At 33.8% G+C, this 17,157-nt stretch overlaps 1 protein-coding gene across 2 annotated transcripts; it reads right to left on the reverse strand.

The window, feature by feature from the left end:
* Positions 1 to 10: 10 nt before the first annotated feature.
* Positions 11 to 16,865, reverse strand: LOC117238542 (titin homolog). Of its 2 annotated transcripts, XM_033503542.1 has the most exons (17): positions 16,131 to 16,865; positions 15,760 to 16,039; positions 14,797 to 14,981; positions 14,471 to 14,667; positions 7,567 to 14,390; positions 7,269 to 7,483; positions 6,897 to 7,200; positions 6,644 to 6,822; positions 6,371 to 6,560; positions 6,073 to 6,305; positions 5,596 to 5,995; positions 5,397 to 5,505; positions 4,942 to 5,287; positions 4,814 to 4,858; positions 4,619 to 4,735; positions 4,458 to 4,560; positions 11 to 4,376 (listed from the first exon to the last, which is right to left on the reverse strand). In XM_033503542.1, exons 2-17 carry the CDS (start codon positions 15,902 to 15,904, stop codon positions 2,305 to 2,307), a joined length of 11,664 nt encoding a protein of 3,887 aa, XP_033359433.1. In that variant the 5' UTR covers positions 15,905 to 16,039; positions 16,131 to 16,865; the 3' UTR covers positions 11 to 2,304. The 2 variants fall into 2 exon arrangements, with proteins under 2 accessions (XP_033359433.1, XP_033359432.1); XM_033503541.1 differs by having other exon boundaries at positions 15,760 to 16,865.
* Positions 16,866 to 17,157: the final 292 nt, after the last annotated feature.

A 17,157-nucleotide genomic window follows, 5' to 3' on the forward strand; every position in this document is an offset into this window, starting at 1 on the left:
TTCTTTAATATAAATTCGCATGATCATTGTATTATGAAAAATTAAATCTCCAATAATACTTTACAATACAATGAATGCTTTATATGGTATCAATAACCATTCGAGCATTTGTGAAAGAACTTACATTACATATTCGCATTTTCCTTGAAGCGCACCCTAAGAACGAATGGTCCGAAGACACATGTTATATTTAAAGAAGACAGTAGATTGTACATTAAACAATATACAACTGAAATATATCGTATAGACGTAAAAATCATAAAATTATCGGTAGTAAACTCTCTATTACAATATACGGCGTGTTGTAATGTGTGTATATAATCGTTCAAATTCGGTTGTTAAACGTTCGACGAAGTAAAGGAAACTATCCCAAGCAGCTAATCCTAAGATAATGATTTCCTTTTTTTATTTATATAACTTCTATTTATATTAGGTATGCACGTACTTGTGATAACTAAACAGATACATGATGATTCTTTGTGACGCAAAGACACTATCAGCTTTGCGGATCGATCAAAGAGCAGGAGGCTGTTATATGTAAAATGAAAAATGAATGTTAAAAATTATTTTATATCCTGATTATTATTTTTATTATCTTTTTTTTGCACGTAATCGTATCTGTTCAGTGAATCACTTAATCCAATTAATTTCGTTTGTATTCATTTCTTGATCAAAGCAATATTCTTCGAATATTTATCTAAGAAGTGAATTCAAGGAGTAGTTTTCTCAAAGCTGCACTGCAGCTACGAACAGCTTTGAACTTGGGTCTAGTTCATAATGATTTCTAATAGTACGAAACATTCCTTTTTTTTTATTAGTTCTTTACATGTTGTTATTATTATTGTGTGTATATATATATTTTTATTTATGTATATATATATATATTTTCTTTTTTTTAAAAAGCTTGAAATATGTCTTAAAAAGATTTTCGGGAAAAAGAGCGGATGTAGAAAAAATAAGAAACAAGAAAACCATTTTAGTCTTTGTCGACAATGTTGAACGTATTAAAAAAAAAAGTCATATTCACACATATATAGCTACATATAAACGTATTTATATGTACTTTTAATTGCACTCCATAATAAAATAAAAATTTCTTCCGTTAAGTTATTTCCCCGATTATCTACACACGCTTAACGTCAAGTTTCGTTAAATTTCTTTTCTCTGACTTTCTTAGAGTTGGACTTAGCAGCCTCCTGTTCTCTAATATAACTATATCCAAATGTTTTATTCTTTTATTATAATTATCAAGTAAAATTTGTAAAATACAATATACATACTACCTATCATAAATTCTTAATTTTTCTTTATAAATAATTATAGTAGTAGTCTTCACACCATTTGTTAATTTATTATAATCGGATGCCGTTCCTTTCGTTTTAATTTAAATATTACATTTGTGCCCTTTGCACTAATTCATTTTATAGTATTCTGCGTGACTGTGTATATATAATACATATAATATAATCTAAAGGACTTATTGTATTTACATATATACATGTAACAACGGCGCATAGTCCGAATTTGTTAATTTTTCTCCTGATTGCTACTAAGATCGACTTTTTCAACAGCAAACGTTTATCTGGGAGAGGACATCTACACATCTACAATGGATTCGGAAGTAACTGTGCACAAATTTCATGTGTAAATACTAATGGATGTTTAGTTAAAATTCTGGTCAGATCTTTGTATAATCCTTTCTCTAGCAACACGCAACTTCCGTTGCTACTAGCGACTGGTCTCGTTTGCTTCATATAAATTTAATCAAACTTGAACTAATTACAAAAAGCTTACAACTTTTAGGAAATAGGCTCCATTGTTAGTGATTAATATTTTTTTCCTTATTCTCGCTTGGCCAACCTCGGATTTGGTTTTGGTGGCTTTCTTTTTTTCTTTCTATTTCGAAAGTATAAATGTTTTGAACAACTGTTTGCTTAAGAGGTCAAAGAGGAAGACAATTCTAATTCTACGCCTTTTTCCTTACGTTTTAAAACAGTACAATATGTGTATAAAATAATGTTAGAACGTACATCATCATATGTTATGCAAATACTCTTTCTTTCATCATTATTTCAAACATTCCAATGCCCCAACACATATATGTATAATATATATAAAGTAGATATAAATGTATATCTACTTTTTTTTTGTATTTACGATTACATTACATCTTGCTAGCTTTTTTTATGTTTCTCTTGTACTTGTCCCTCTCGAGCAAAAGTTGCAATCTTACCTGACCGTTAAAACACCATTGTTTAATGCACCCTATATAAAGTTTTAGGGTTGGCCAAGATCTCACTCATGCTACGAATCAAGATCATCTTCTCTCTGGCTACTGAAGTATGATACTAAACCGCCAAATTCTCCAGAACCTTCTTCATCGTACTGTTTGTTTCCAGTACCAGCATCGTTCGCATGCGCTTGCTGTTGTGGTGGAGGCTGAGGGGGAGGCGGGGCTTGAATGGGTGGTTGATTATCCGCAGGAGATGAAAAGTGATCCGCGGGATACGGAGATCCTTGATATGCGGCTGCATCATCTGCTGTGGACATCGGCGGTGGTGGTGGATAGGCACCATAATGATAATTAGGAGGAGGGGGAGGATGATACGGTGAAAAATTACCAGGTGGTCGATTAGGAGGCGGTGATGGTTGTTGCATATTATGATTAACTGGTGATGCATTGGTGAAAGGAGGCATTTGATGTCTAGGACCCATTGGATTATCTGCAAACCTGGACATGGGAGGTGCCCCTCTGACATAAGGAGGAGGTGGAGGAGGTGTAGGACCACCTTTTGCTAGAGGACTTCCGGCAGCTGGTGGAATCATTGCAGGTCCAGGGCCAAGTGGAGAACTACGATCTCGATTGTTGATCGATATCGGTCCACCACCTGATGGAGAAGGATCCATTGGATGATGCGGCGTATGATATATTTGCGGACCAGGTACCCTCATTCTCATTGGCGGAGTTCCTGATCTTACAGCAGCAAAATGAGGTGGTATAGAAGATTGTCCCGCTTGTCTATATGGAGAAGGTATTCTTCCACGTGGTTGCATTTCGTAGCCTGTCCTAGGTCCGCCCATTATTTGACCTCCAGCGTTTGGTCCACCGAAGTATTTGTGTCCCATTGCTGCAGCTGCAGCGGAGAACGATTGTGGACTACTCGATACAGGTTGAGATTGAAGCATCCTGGTGATAACGGAAGACTGTTGATTAGGTGGTAACGACGGATAAACAGACTGTGAAGTCGGAGTTTGCGAAGAAGGTGGTCCTTGTGTTGTAACAACGCCAGCAGGTGGTGTGGACGGAGCGGAACCAGAGGTGCTACTACCTGGTGTAGGAAGTACATTCGGGATTTCACCAGGTTTCATCTCCGAATTAGAATCAGTGCCCATTCCAATTAAACCAGCCTCAGCAGCAGCTTTTGCCGCTGCTTCAGCAGCTCTAGCTGCTTCCAGGGCAAGAGTCTTTTTACCCTTACCACGTCCCCTTCTTTTAGGTTTCATAGGCGATCCATCAGGATTAAAAAGTTGTCCATCTGGTCCCGTCATCATAGGAATGTGTCCTTCGCCGGTTCTTTCCGCATCAGGAGTCATAATCGCTGACATATTGGGAGTGATATTAGATGGTATGGTAGTTACCAAGTTTTGTGGCACGCTGGCAGATAAAACAGTGGTGTTTAAATTCGGAGCCCCATCTCTGCGCATTTGTTCTGCAAGAATTTCTGCTTTACTCCGACGGCCTCTCTTTTTCTTCTTTGGTACATCTCCATCAGTTCCCTCTGGCGCGTTAGGGTCTCGTTGCCTCTCAGCTGCCAATATCTCTAATGCTTTTAAACGCGCCTTTTCTAATTTTTTTGCTTCTCGTTCTTCTTTCTTCTTCTTTTTTATTTCGATAGCTGCAAGTTCTAACTGTCGTCTGGCGTATTCTTCATCCTCCATCATCATTTGTTCTAATTGTTCGTCATCTAAGTCAGCTAGTTCACCTGCTCCAAGTCCCGTTAAGGAACCTTCTGGCACATCTCCGGTGAAAGAACCTGCTACCGACATAGCCGTACTGGTTAGACCTACATTCTCTGAAAGATTATCATCAAGTTTCGTATCTATCTCTCCCATAGGATTATCTATGACATTCGCCATGATATCTTTCTCGCCATCTTGATCATCTCTTCTTTGGATAACAGAACTAAGCAAAAAGTTTTGTTTACGTGACTTGTTTTTACTTCCAGGTTTCGGACCAGGCTTTTTTCTTTGTTTTGGTGTTCCATCGTTTAACATTTTCCGTTTACCACCGGGACTCTTGCTTTTCCTAGGTTTTCTATTTTTTGGCGATTTAGTTTTAAATTTATGACCATCTTTTTTTGGATTATAAATATCACCTATAAGGTGATATTATATGTTAATTCATAATATTTCTACGTTTATATTCTTAACATTAACATGCTTTTTTCTCAATTTACCTGAATCTGAATCTTTCTCAGCATCTTCATTTAAATCTTCGCCCTCATTTACAACAAATTCATCTTCACTTTCTCCCGTTTTTCTTAATGCCTTTTTTAGCTCCTATAATATTACATTCTTTTATTTCTAAACTCCTATGTTATATAACATTATGTATTACCTCTTCGCTATCTGATGCAATTTCTTCTTGATAATTAATCTTTTTACCGCGAGTTCGCCTACTTAATATTTCTTCTTCTTCTGGTTTATTTTCATCCGGAAGACCACCGTATATAATCTGAAAATATAATTAAGTTTAAATCAAAAGTTTGTTATTATATATTAAAATAAGTAGAATAAGATAAATTTAACATACTTTTCTCCGAATTGTTGGCGTCTTCTTTGTTCTTATTACATTATCCTGTGATAAATCGAGGAAGAACGTGTATATTAAAAAAACGATGAAATACAATTATTTCAAACAGATTATATCTATAATCTTACCTTCTTCTTTTTTTGTTGCGTTATTTCTTCGAGTGGTAGAGTGGCAGGTGTACCAGATATTTCCGAGTTTATTTCTGGTGGTTTTATATCTTTTATCTGGTTAATATGTTTGTCTTCATTATTTTCATTTAAGTTATCAAGTTTGACATCTAATACATCAGACATTATAGATTCGTTGTTTTCTAATTGTGGTTGTATCTCACACGACATTTCAATTTTTGATTCGTCATTTGACTCTTCCGTTTCGCTTTGGTTGTCAGATTCGATTATACGTTTTCTCTTCTTTTTCTTTCTATTTTTCGTCTTCGGCAATGTTTTATACCTAGATGTCGATACGTTCCTACTTCTAAAAGAAAATTTAAAAGTAAAACAATTTAAGAATTGAACAAAGAATGAACTAATCATAAATTAACTATTTAGTAATAATAATATAGGATAGAACAATAGTATCTTACCTTTTTTTCCTCTGTCGCCATGAATTATCGCTATCTTCGTTATCTGAATCCCATGTAGACCGAGATTTTTTTCTTTTTGGTCTATCACTTTCTTCACTGTCGTCATTTACTATAAAAGGTTTATTATTACAATTTTTTCTTACCTCATATAATAATATCCATTCTAATACTAGTCAAAGAATTGATTCCGTATACTTACTAAAGTCTTCATAACGCGTAGTTCTGGCTCTAGTGCTTCGTCGTACGGACCGCGAATCTCCTTTTCTACTACGTCGTTTTACGTCAGCAAAAGTGCTTTCATCAGAAGATGTTATATGGTCATCAAAATCTTCTTCCTCTTCAGAACTCGTACCTTTAAAATCTTCGTCACTTTCAGGATCATCTTCGCTGCTTATATCAAGACTATTCAGCTTACGATGTTTCTTACGTGACAAGAATTTCTTTACTGCTCCTTTGTCTTGTTCTTCTTCTTCCTCGTCAATACCATCCTCACATTCCATCTTATATTCTTCGTCGCTCTCTTTTTCTGATTTTTTGTCAATGTCATCTTTACCTTCTGGAGCTTCTTCAATGTTTAATACTTCATTCTTAAAATGCAGCTAGAAGCAAATTTTTATTGAAAAATTTAACATAACATAAAATTAAGTAAAAATATGTAATAATAGTTTTTTTTTACTTGCGCTTCTTCTTTTTCCGCATTCACTATAGTTGCAATGTCTTTTCCTCTTCCTTGATTTCCAGCTCCCTGAACTGCTTCTACTTCGTCTTGAATTGCAGCATTGATCATGGCATCATAGTCATTAAATTTATATTTGTTAGCGGATCGTCTTTCACGTAACTGATATACAGGTTCACTTTCTTCACTACTAGATGTTTCTGTACTTGTCGAAGATGATGCTGATGAAGATTCTATAAAAGATACAAGATATTAATTCAAGATAACAAAAATGAGTAGTAAAAAGGCAAAAGATTACCATTATCAGATTCTTGGCTAGAGGCTTTTGATCCTTTCTGATGACGTTGTGATTCATTTTTGTGAAGAACATTATCTAGACTTATACCAACAAATGCTAGTCTCTTCTTTCTTAAAACTTCATTTTCATGTCTTTTTGTCAATTGATCGTACATTTTTAAGCTTTCTCTTAATTTAATCACTAGCAAGTTCTAAAATAAAGTATTAATTTATGACACAATTTTTTTTTAAGTAAATAGCTTATTCAACAAGTATGCTGAGATTAAAAGCTTACGTGCTGACATGGAGGACAGAACCAATCACCCTCTGGTATTAACATGAGAGCAGGTCTCAAGCAAGAACAGTGCCACCCTTTATCACAAGAATCACATAAAAGTATCCATTCTGGATGATCTGCCTTACCACATTTTTGACAAGCATACTCATCATCTGCTTCTTCAACATCACTTTGAGCTATAATTAAACAATGTTGATATATTAGAGTACAATTTAGTGTTTTTTTAAGTTTGTAAATAATCATGTAATACCTTTTTGCGCAGTCCTTGCTCTTCTTAATGGCTCTGATTCTTGGTCTTTTTCAAGATCACTTTCAGGCGAAAACTCATGATCGCTTTTAAAAAGCAGAGATCCTTCACTTTCTATTTCTTCTTCTTCATCCTCTTCTTCATCATTCTCATTTTCATCATCACTACTAGAACCTGAAGAACTCTGCCATGGATTTGCTTCATTAAATTTAGCAGACATTTTCTTCTTTTTCCTTTTTCTACGTTTCTTTTTAGATTTCTTTTCTTTCTCTACTTCTTTTATTGCGATTTCCTCTTCGCTTTCAGGCTAAAATTACGATAATTATATGATATGTTAATATCAACTGTACAATTGAGCAAAATAAAAAAATATACCTTTGGTTTCTTCCGCTTCTTTCTTTCCACTGAATCTTTTTTGTCTTTTCTTTCATTTGAAGTCTCTTCCTCAATCCTTCGTCTATCTGCTTCTTCTTTAATTTTTAATTGTGCTATTCTTCTAGATTGCCTTACAGGTGTTTCATCTTGAGTTAATCCTGTTTGTGTTTCAGGAACAATATCTCTACCTACCTCTAGGCCCAACACCATTTTTCCTATGAACAATATTTTTCTAGATAGTAAATTGTATGTTATCTGCGAAATATATAAACATATGGAAGGAGAAATAAAAACTTACTTTTCTTTCGTTTTTTCTGTGAAATTGGTGTCATATTTAAAGAATCATTATTGCTTGGTGTTTCATCAAGGTGGATCTCAGATGATACCTCAGAAGTTTGAATACTCTGAAATTCAGAATGTTTCGGTCGAGCTGAACGTCCACTTCCTCTATAACGCCTTCGTCTTCCTCTAGGACGTCCTCTTGTTTTTCTTCCAATTGCAACCGAATGAGTAGTACTTTGGTCATCGCTAACATCCTTAACTTCTTGATCTTCTGACTTTTCAGGGCTACATTTTACAACCTCGTCTTCTGAACTTATTGTTACAACGCGATTTTCCTCCACAGACTTTCGCAATTGCTTATCAGGTATTCGTTCCGCACGTAATTTTATTCTTTTACCTCCTATTATTTCTTCATCACTTTGTTTTGCAATTATATCTTCAGAATTTGATTCATGGGAACTATTACGTCGCTTACGGGATACTCTCGGTAATTCAGTGGAATCCAGTTTCCATCCATCATAAACGAGTTCAGATACGGGTTTAACCCGTAAGCCTATTTTTGGAGCAGAGATATCACTCTGTTCGTTATCGTCTAATTTTTTAAATGTATCATCGTCAGTACATGCTAAAGGATCCATTTCCTCGGGAACTGTACTGAATAAATTTTCATTGTCTACTTCCATTGAATCGTCAGATGATACAGAGACTGTTTTCACTTCGATACTTTGAATTTCTGAGCTCCCTTTTTTCTCGTCATTTTCGTCGTTATGTTCCTGCACAACTTTGTTCAACACGATGTCCGCTGTATTAGATATTGTGCTGTATTCATGTTTTGCTAAATGTTTCGTGGTACTATTAGATACTACATCCCCACTTATTTTATTTTCATCAATTTCTACTTGTTTAAAATTATCCAAATTTTGACCCAATTGTACTTTAGAATTTGTTAAGTCTTCTAATATTTGTTCACTGGATTCTATATATGGAGATTTAGATTTTAATGGAGGAACATCTTGAATATTAGAAACATCGCTCAATCTCTTACTAGTTGCCTTCTTAGCATCGTTTATGACCGTCGCTGATTCTGATGTAGTTTCTTGGATATTAAATACTGCTGATTTATCATTTAAACTAGAGACAGTATTTTCAAGAAGGGATTCTGTACTTTTATTTATAACATGAAATGATTCGTTATGCTTCTCATGGTTATCTGTAGCACTCAAATTCTCTGATTTTTCAGATATAAAATTTACAAATTGTAAGTTATCTGTAGATTTGAAATCTTCTGGTATAGTTGAAATATTATTTTCATATATTTCTGATTTATCTATACCTGAGGATGTATTGTCAAATTTATCAAGTGGTAAAATATTTTGTACAGAATGTATGGTTATATCATTTTCAGACATATCTTTATTGAAATCTCCTTCATCATGTAAATGTGCAGCAAATTTATTGTCTTTATTACTAAATCCTGAAAATTCTGTCAATTTATTATATGATTCTATGATTGAAAATTCTTCTGTAACATGTTCAACTTCTTTATTTTTGATAAATTTGATATCATTATCAAAACTCGTTATTAATTTTTCTTCCATAGGTTTTACACATTGCTCTTTCAAGCCCTCGCATGATATTTCTTTTTCAACATCATTAAATTCAATGTCTTCATTTGTTTGTTTTTGGGTTTTAATTATGTTTATAGAATTTATTGTTTCAGAATCATTTCTTCCTTCAGAAATCGTATTCGTGATTTTGTCTGAAACTTGAACTAAACCATCATTTTCACTTATTTCGCCTATTACATTGTTTGTTTTAGTTAATGCTGAATTTATATTTTCTTTATTCACTGGCTCAGTTTCAGAAACGATTGATGAAACCTCCGCTTTTATTACTTCTGCACTATTACTTTCTGAAATATTAATATCTTTTTTTTCATTTATAATTAATTTTTCATTTAAATGAAATTGACTAACAATACAGTTATATTCTTCTTCAATTATTTCATTGTTAGTTATCTTCACTTCTTTATATTCAGCTTCGTTTTCCATTTTCTTAAAACTATTTTCTGACACTAATTCTCTTCCTTTTTTATTAGTAACTGCATTCTGTAATTCTTCAGACAATTCTTCATCCTTTGTAATTAATTTTTGAATTGTTTGTTTTATTTTTTGTTCATTACTAATCATTGTTTCTTCTTCTAAATCTGTAAACAAGTTATTTTTATTTTCAATTGTTTCTCTTTGAGGGCTCTCAAAAGCATCATTACTGTCATCATTGGAGTCACTGCTCTCATAATTTGCGACTAAAGACTGTTTTATTTTGTCTGGTTCTTGCAAATTCACAGGATTTATGTCTATTTGATTCAATTTTGGTTCCTCTGTCTTTGATTTTTCAATAATATATTCTTGCTGAGTATTATTTGCATTTTCTACAGTATTATTTGTAGAATTTAACTCTTCATTTTTTACATTACTGTCTTCAATATGTTTTATAATATAATCACATTGATTTATATTACTTTTTTCATCCTGTTCAATCATCTTTTTATCTTCTGAAATTATAGGCTCTATCATGGTATCAGATTTTTGCTGAATGTCTACATCATTGACGTCCTCTGTTTTTTTCCTTTCAACAACAGTACCAAATTTATTTGTTTCATCAGAAGATGAACATAATTCCAACGAAATACTACGTGTATCTCCATATGATAAGTTGTCATCAAAACATTCTTTTTCTTCATTTAGTTTAAAAGGTTCATTATCAGACTTTGACAATTTATCATCAATAGACATATCTTTATTTGAATCTTGATCAACACAGGAACTTCGGTTTTCTAATGTTTCAATGTCAATTATATTAGATACAATCATTTCACCTTCAGCTTCAATTGCATCAGATTTAGATGGTTTAAAATTATTTGTGTCAGGTACTGTCTCTGCTAATACATTGTAAATAGAACATTCATCTTTAAAGGAAAATTTCTCAGAATCTGAATGCACTTTAGCGCTTTCGTGAATCGAAGTCTTGTGAGTGCAATTACCGTCTGAGCTACTTATTGTAGGAACTAGTGAATCTTTACATTGTTCAATTAATTCCGAACTAGTAACAGTAAAATTGTCTGTTAAATCTAATTTGGTATTAACATCAGGCACAGAATTTTTGATAAATGAATTAACTGAAATTTCATTTTGTTCTGAAATTTCTATTTTTTTACTATTTTTAATGCAATTATGTGCCAAATGTACATCAGAATCAGTCAAAATTTTCATGTTCTCATTATCAGGGTTTATTAATTGCTTTTCTTGATTATGAAATTCTGGAATATTATCATTTTTGTCATTTTGTTTAGAACTTTCAACAGATAAGTCAAATTCTTTCTCAGATACATGTTCCATTTCTTTTTCTGCTAAACTATCTACTTCTTGATAAGTGGAAAATTCTTCCTTACTTGTACAACCTAATTCTGAATTTTGAGCAAAAGATGAACATGAATTATTAACAGATGTTGTATCTGTTTCTAACTCGCTTTTTTTAAGTGTATCAGATGATTTGCAATCAACTACATCTTTAGAACAAAGAATTGGAGTTTTTACAGTTTCATCAGTGTCATTTTGTAAATCTGATATTTTATTCTGACTTCTTACTTGTTCTTCTAATGTATTACTTTCTGCTGTTGATATCTCAGGTTGCATAGATTCAATATTTGAGTCGAACTGTACTGTAGATGGTGTTACAATTGCATTCTCAAGCTTTATATTCGCATCTTGCATATTTGCATCATTCGTACTGTGAGGTTGTGAAATTATGCCTGATATTTCTGTTTCTTCAGATTTTGTATACTCGTTTTTTGTATTTTCACTACTAGTAATAGAATCCTGTACAATAGATTTAAAATTTTCTTCTTTTGATTCAGAACTAGACAAATCTATTTCTGTCTTTTGCATTGCACAACGTCCTCCATCTATAGAATATTTCAAAGGAACTGTTTCTTCCCATATATTAGTTGATTCTCCAACCTTTTCTATTTTATTCTTATTATCATCTTCATGAAGTGGACTATTACTTGTAGGTGCATACGAATTTATTTTTAACGAGTTATTATTCATTTGAGTTACGCCAAAATCGTCTGACGTATAAGAAGTAATATCTTCTGCTGGTTTGGAAGAAGAAACACATTCATATTGCAGTGTATCAGATTTAGATTCTATAGTTGTTGAAACTGTATGATCAGATGATGACTCAAATACTTCTGCTCTGGAAGTGTATGAAATACAATTAGGACCAAAAAAAAATCTTGGTGGTGATGCAGCTGCTGGTTTGCATTCATTATCTACTTTTTCTGCAGTATTTGTCTCGTGTGAAGTTATACTGTCGGAATCACAAACATTCTCAGCAGCATCTTTATTACTTATTGACTGAGTTGTGGGTGTAATTTCTGGATAAAATTCAAGCGTTTCTGACGTATCTGCTTGACATAAGGAAATAGACGAATCACACTGCATGGAATCTTGAGAAACAGGACTTAGTTTTTGCCTCAAGGAATTTCCTTCTGTGTCCTGTGAATTTTCGGCTTCTACATTTCTTTTTTGTGAAGTTGAATTTTCATTACTTACAGAATTTCCATCTATCTTAACATTTTGATTTTTATTAGAGGAATTTTCACATTCAATTTCATTTCTTTTCTGTGATATGTCTTCTTCATTTGATATGATACTACTGTCACATTCTGGTTTTTCTTCTGGTTTTCCAACATCCCATCTCGATATCCTTTTTACAGAACTGTTAGAATTTTTTGGTATTATTTGAATGCCCAATGATGGTTTGAACTTGGACTTTTCTTGTGTTGAGCCTACAGTTTGCCGATTACTTCTTACATTAATACTTGATTGCGGATAATTTCTGTTTAATTTTATGGTATTTTTACTTGTTATTAGAGATCCGGTAGACACTTCATGTATAAGGCTATCTTCGCCTAAATTTTTACTCGGCAATAAAGAAGAAGTAGCAGAATCAGCTTCATTTTTTGATTCGTTGCTTTCTTTATTGTCAGTTGATGTATCCTCACCAGGATTACCTGTCTGACACTCTTCACCAGATCCTTCTCCATAAAAAAAAATTATGGGCTCTTCTACAGCTTCTCCAAGAGCAGGATTAACTGCATCACAATCACTACCAGATCCTTCACCTTGAATCATTATCATTGGTTCCTCAATGGTTTCACCAACTTCATCTCTCCAATTACTACTCATTATTGATCTCTTATCCATGGAACTTCTAATTGGTATTACATCTGCTCTTATTCTCTTTAATATGTCTTGTTGCATATCATCTCCTTCTAATGGACGTTTTATCGGTGTTGGATTCATTCTTAGAGCCGTAATTTTACTCGGATCTGGAAGTATGGTATAATTTGGTAATCTGTGATCTTCTTTATTAGATATTCTCGAAGCATTATGATATGAAGCAGGAGGCATATCGTAACCAGGAAATGACATTTGTCGTTTACTTAAATCTGCTACCATGCTATGATTACGCATCATCACAGCCCGAGCATCATACGGTAAATTTGTAACTTCCGGTTTGTTTATCTTCTTCGTACTGAGGTCCATTTCTCTATGTTGAAAATCTTGCGCCCTATATCCGGCAGAAGGTAAATCGATAGTTTTGTTAAATTTTCGACTAGATAAATCGATTCCGGAGAAATCCATTGGCCTGTTTTGCTCATTTGTGTTCTCCCATCCTCTTGGTGATGTCGATAAATCCATACCTCTATGTTCTCTAAGCGAATTCATTTTATCTATCTTTCTTGCACAAAAATCTTGTGGTATTCTATCATCATCTCCATTTATTATATTTCCCACAATACTTCCAGATCGCGCTAGGTTTTCAGCAATTTTCTCTAATGATTTTGCTCCACTTGGCTTTTCAAGTTTTTCAGATTGCATCCTCACAAGGTTCGCAGCCAGTTGATCTATTGGCTTCACAGACAATTTATTATGAGTTGTTGGCATGTCAGCAGAAGTAAAAAGAAAACTATTTTTATTAGATAACTTGTCTAGTGATTTCATAACTTGATCTGCTGAATCTTCATATTTCTTTGTTATATTCAATGTATGTGTTATTCCAGTAATTACTTTTTCTTCATGTAATTGTTTCATTTCGGAAACATTTACTAACTTAAGAGGAGATGTAATAACAGGTGTTTCAATTGATTTAAGAGGCACTGATTCTTCAGAATCAATTTTTGAATTACTCACTATTGTATGCTCTTCAGATTTGTATGTTTCTACAGGTTTAGTATCATTAGATACAATAGTAGTAACCATCGTTTTCTGAATAGTGCTTAATTCTTCCTCTTGTGATGAAACTGTTTCTTTTTCTGATAATGTATCAACCTTAGCATTTAAAATTTTAAGGGGACATGATGATAATAAAGGGGGTGTTTCAACAGGATTTGATTCTACCATTTCATTTTGTATTGTCTGCTGAGAATCATCTTCCTCTGTATTTTGTTTAGAACTTTCATCATTTGTCAATTCATCTTCACCATCCACATCTTCCTCAGCATTACCAGCCTCATTAATGTCATCTTGTTCTCTTTCATCCTCAAAATCTTCACCTCCACTCTTATCTAATTCTTTTTCATCAGATCCTTCCATGTGAATGCCATTTTCCTGTACAACTTCATCCTCCAAACTTGGTGATGTAGTTATTTGTCCCGTATCAATAATAGGTTTCTCAGAAATTTCTAAACTATTACTATCTTCATTAATTGGAATAGCTCCAATTTCTCCATTTGATAAGGTATTTATAAGATTAACTACTCCTTCTCGATCCCTAACAATATATTTAAAGATTTTAAAATAAGAATTTAAAACGTAAATAAAAAGAAATTCACATTTATATTGAACACATACTTAGCTACAAGTTCCCAATTTTCTTCATCTATATCTTCTTTATAAACCCTTATATTGCACTCTTCATCAAGTTGACACCAATAAGCTAAACCAGATTTATCTCTTCCTAAAGGTTCTACCCGTAATTCCTTAGCTGCTAATTTATTTACTTCATTTTTAAACTTTTGATTTAGGTCAAACTGTGTTTCTAAAAGAACCTGCAATGAAAAAAACTTATGTAAAAAAAATTGGCATATATGATCATATAAATATAACATTGGAAACAAGAACATAAGCATTCTTTATCTAACATTTTACAATATATAATAGAATAATTATATTTATACTTTAAGTAGTCGTAGTTTAACAGCAATACGGGCTTTTTTGTAACCAAAACGTTCAAGTTCCCATCCATCTTGATTAGAATATGTATGACAGAATTTAACCAGTGCACGTTCCCATTTTTCTGGTGATACTGTTTTACGTGTTTTTCGTAATAATTTGATGTGGAGATCTATCAACTGTTGTGGTACTAAAAAAAAAAACAATTGATTGTAAATAGAAATAAAAACATGTATAAAAAGTATTAAATATTTATATTTTAGCACAAATAAAATTAAGAAATATCTTTGAAATATTTTCATTAGAGATATATTATTATAAAATTACAAAATTGTATGTAGTAACCTAAAATTTTTATTTACAAATGCATAGCCAATAAGAGGCTAACAGTAATTCATAAATCATTTTTGTTATATAGTATTAGAGTCATTAAAATGTGTATTTTTAAATCATTAATTTGACACACGATTCATAACTCGTAATCACGTGTAACTGAGGTTGACAACAAGGGAGGTGGCAGCACATGAGAAAATAACAACAGTAGATAGTAAATTGAACTAAACTGTCAATAATAGCATTATTTAAATGAAATGATGAATTTGATGTAAATAATTATCAATCGCATATTACTAATTAATTAGTAAATTCTCTTATTGTTAACTGTTGCTACACAAAGTAAACAAATAGGAAGACAAAGATCTTTAAGAATGATGTGTAGAATTCCGATGAAAAAAAGGGGATGAAAACAACTATAAATTTAGTGCTCGTGGTTGTTCAGTATAAAATAATTATTTGAAAGTAATATTAGAATTATAAAAAAATACGGAATAGCATAAAATTTGAGAAGAAAACGCGAAATCGCAAAAGATAACTAATAGCACACGCGAGACTTTTGGCCCCGCGGGGGCGGGTCAATCATTCTCTCTCTCTTTTCTGCACATACACGTATGCATGCAGGTGTTACTCACCCTCCTGTGTGTTTTCAAGCATCTCTTGAAGGCGCGCAATATCAGGATAAACGATACCACAGGACTTGCCGAAGCACTCGAGAAACGAACAAATCACCGCGAAATTTGGGTCACTCGCGCAAGAGGCTTCGTTATCGGACGCCATTTTTCCGCCGCTTCTCTCTGGGCCCGTCGCCGCTAGGCGATATACTACGCTAGGCGACCTAACAACTCGTATCGCATTTTCGTCAAATTACTTTCGATCGTCACTGCTGTTTCACAGCACGTTTATGAAAAAAACCTGTTAACGTAGTTAAAAAAAAAGAAAAACGACAGAAAATCAATGTTTTAGAACGTTCGAACACCGCTTCCCGCTTCGTTGCTTTCGTTACCTTGATTGTTCTCTACCTGCTCTACTCACACCCGCATCAAAACCACAAACGAACACGCGCGTCCAACAGAGACAAATGAAAACGATAAAGGACAGAAGCGAGAAAAAACACACGCGCACGTACTTGTATTGTTGTCTTAAACTCCCACTCTATTTTCGTATCGTTCAGACATTCAAGAAAACGAATACTTTCTCACGCGCCTTCTCTTCTTCGTTCACTTTACACTTTTCCACATATCACGATGCTTACCACAAACACACTCATACATACAAGTAAGAAGATCGTTGCGTCTCCCGAGTATATACAAGATGTGTAATGTGTGCACGCGCGCGCGCGCGCGCGCACCTTCGGGCGCAATAATAACGATGCACGTAATCGTGGGGGTATCGCCTTTCCTGGACGAACGTTATTCGTACCTCGCTGTTCTATCAGCGAGACTTGTTACTGTCGAATCACAGGGTATATTAGCAGCGCAGAAATAATAACCACCACAATGACAATGAAAACAGCCCCCTTCCTTGCACCACGGCGCACTGGACATCGCCTTCAGGTCCGGGCTACGAAACATTTGGAGGGTTCTCAACCTGCGTATGGCGCGGTACTCGAGTACCTGCCAAGCTTTAAGCCATCTCTACGGAATTATATCCTTTAACTAAACTTTTTTATATTCTATCTCCATTAGATTTGCTTGTCGTGTCGTCTAGTATCGGATTACCGTTCCAATAAGCATAAGTTGTCTATTTATACAGTCCATTTGTTCGGTGGTACCATTGAAATTCGATTATATTGAAAGAGCGCGAAAAGTTTACGGTAGAACGTCAAACGCACATTTCAAGGTTTCCCCGACCGACGCTGTCGCTCAATGACGTAGTTCTGCGTAGTTTCGTATAATTTCGAACAGCGGGAGTAACGATTCGATTAATTAGGGCTAACCAAAGGAAATAGAATTTTTGTTTTTTATCTATTACGTTCCTCTCGTGAACACTCGCGAATTTAACGAATTATAAAAACAAACCCGATTCTTAAT

The sequence above is a fragment of the Bombus vosnesenskii genome, unplaced genomic scaffold (genome assembly GCF_011952255.1).
Source record: "Bombus vosnesenskii isolate JDL3184/JDL3185 unplaced genomic scaffold, Bvos_JDL3184-5_v1.1 scf7180000013527, whole genome shotgun sequence".
In the NCBI taxonomy this organism is placed as follows: domain Eukaryota; kingdom Metazoa; phylum Arthropoda; class Insecta; order Hymenoptera; family Apidae; genus Bombus; species Bombus vosnesenskii.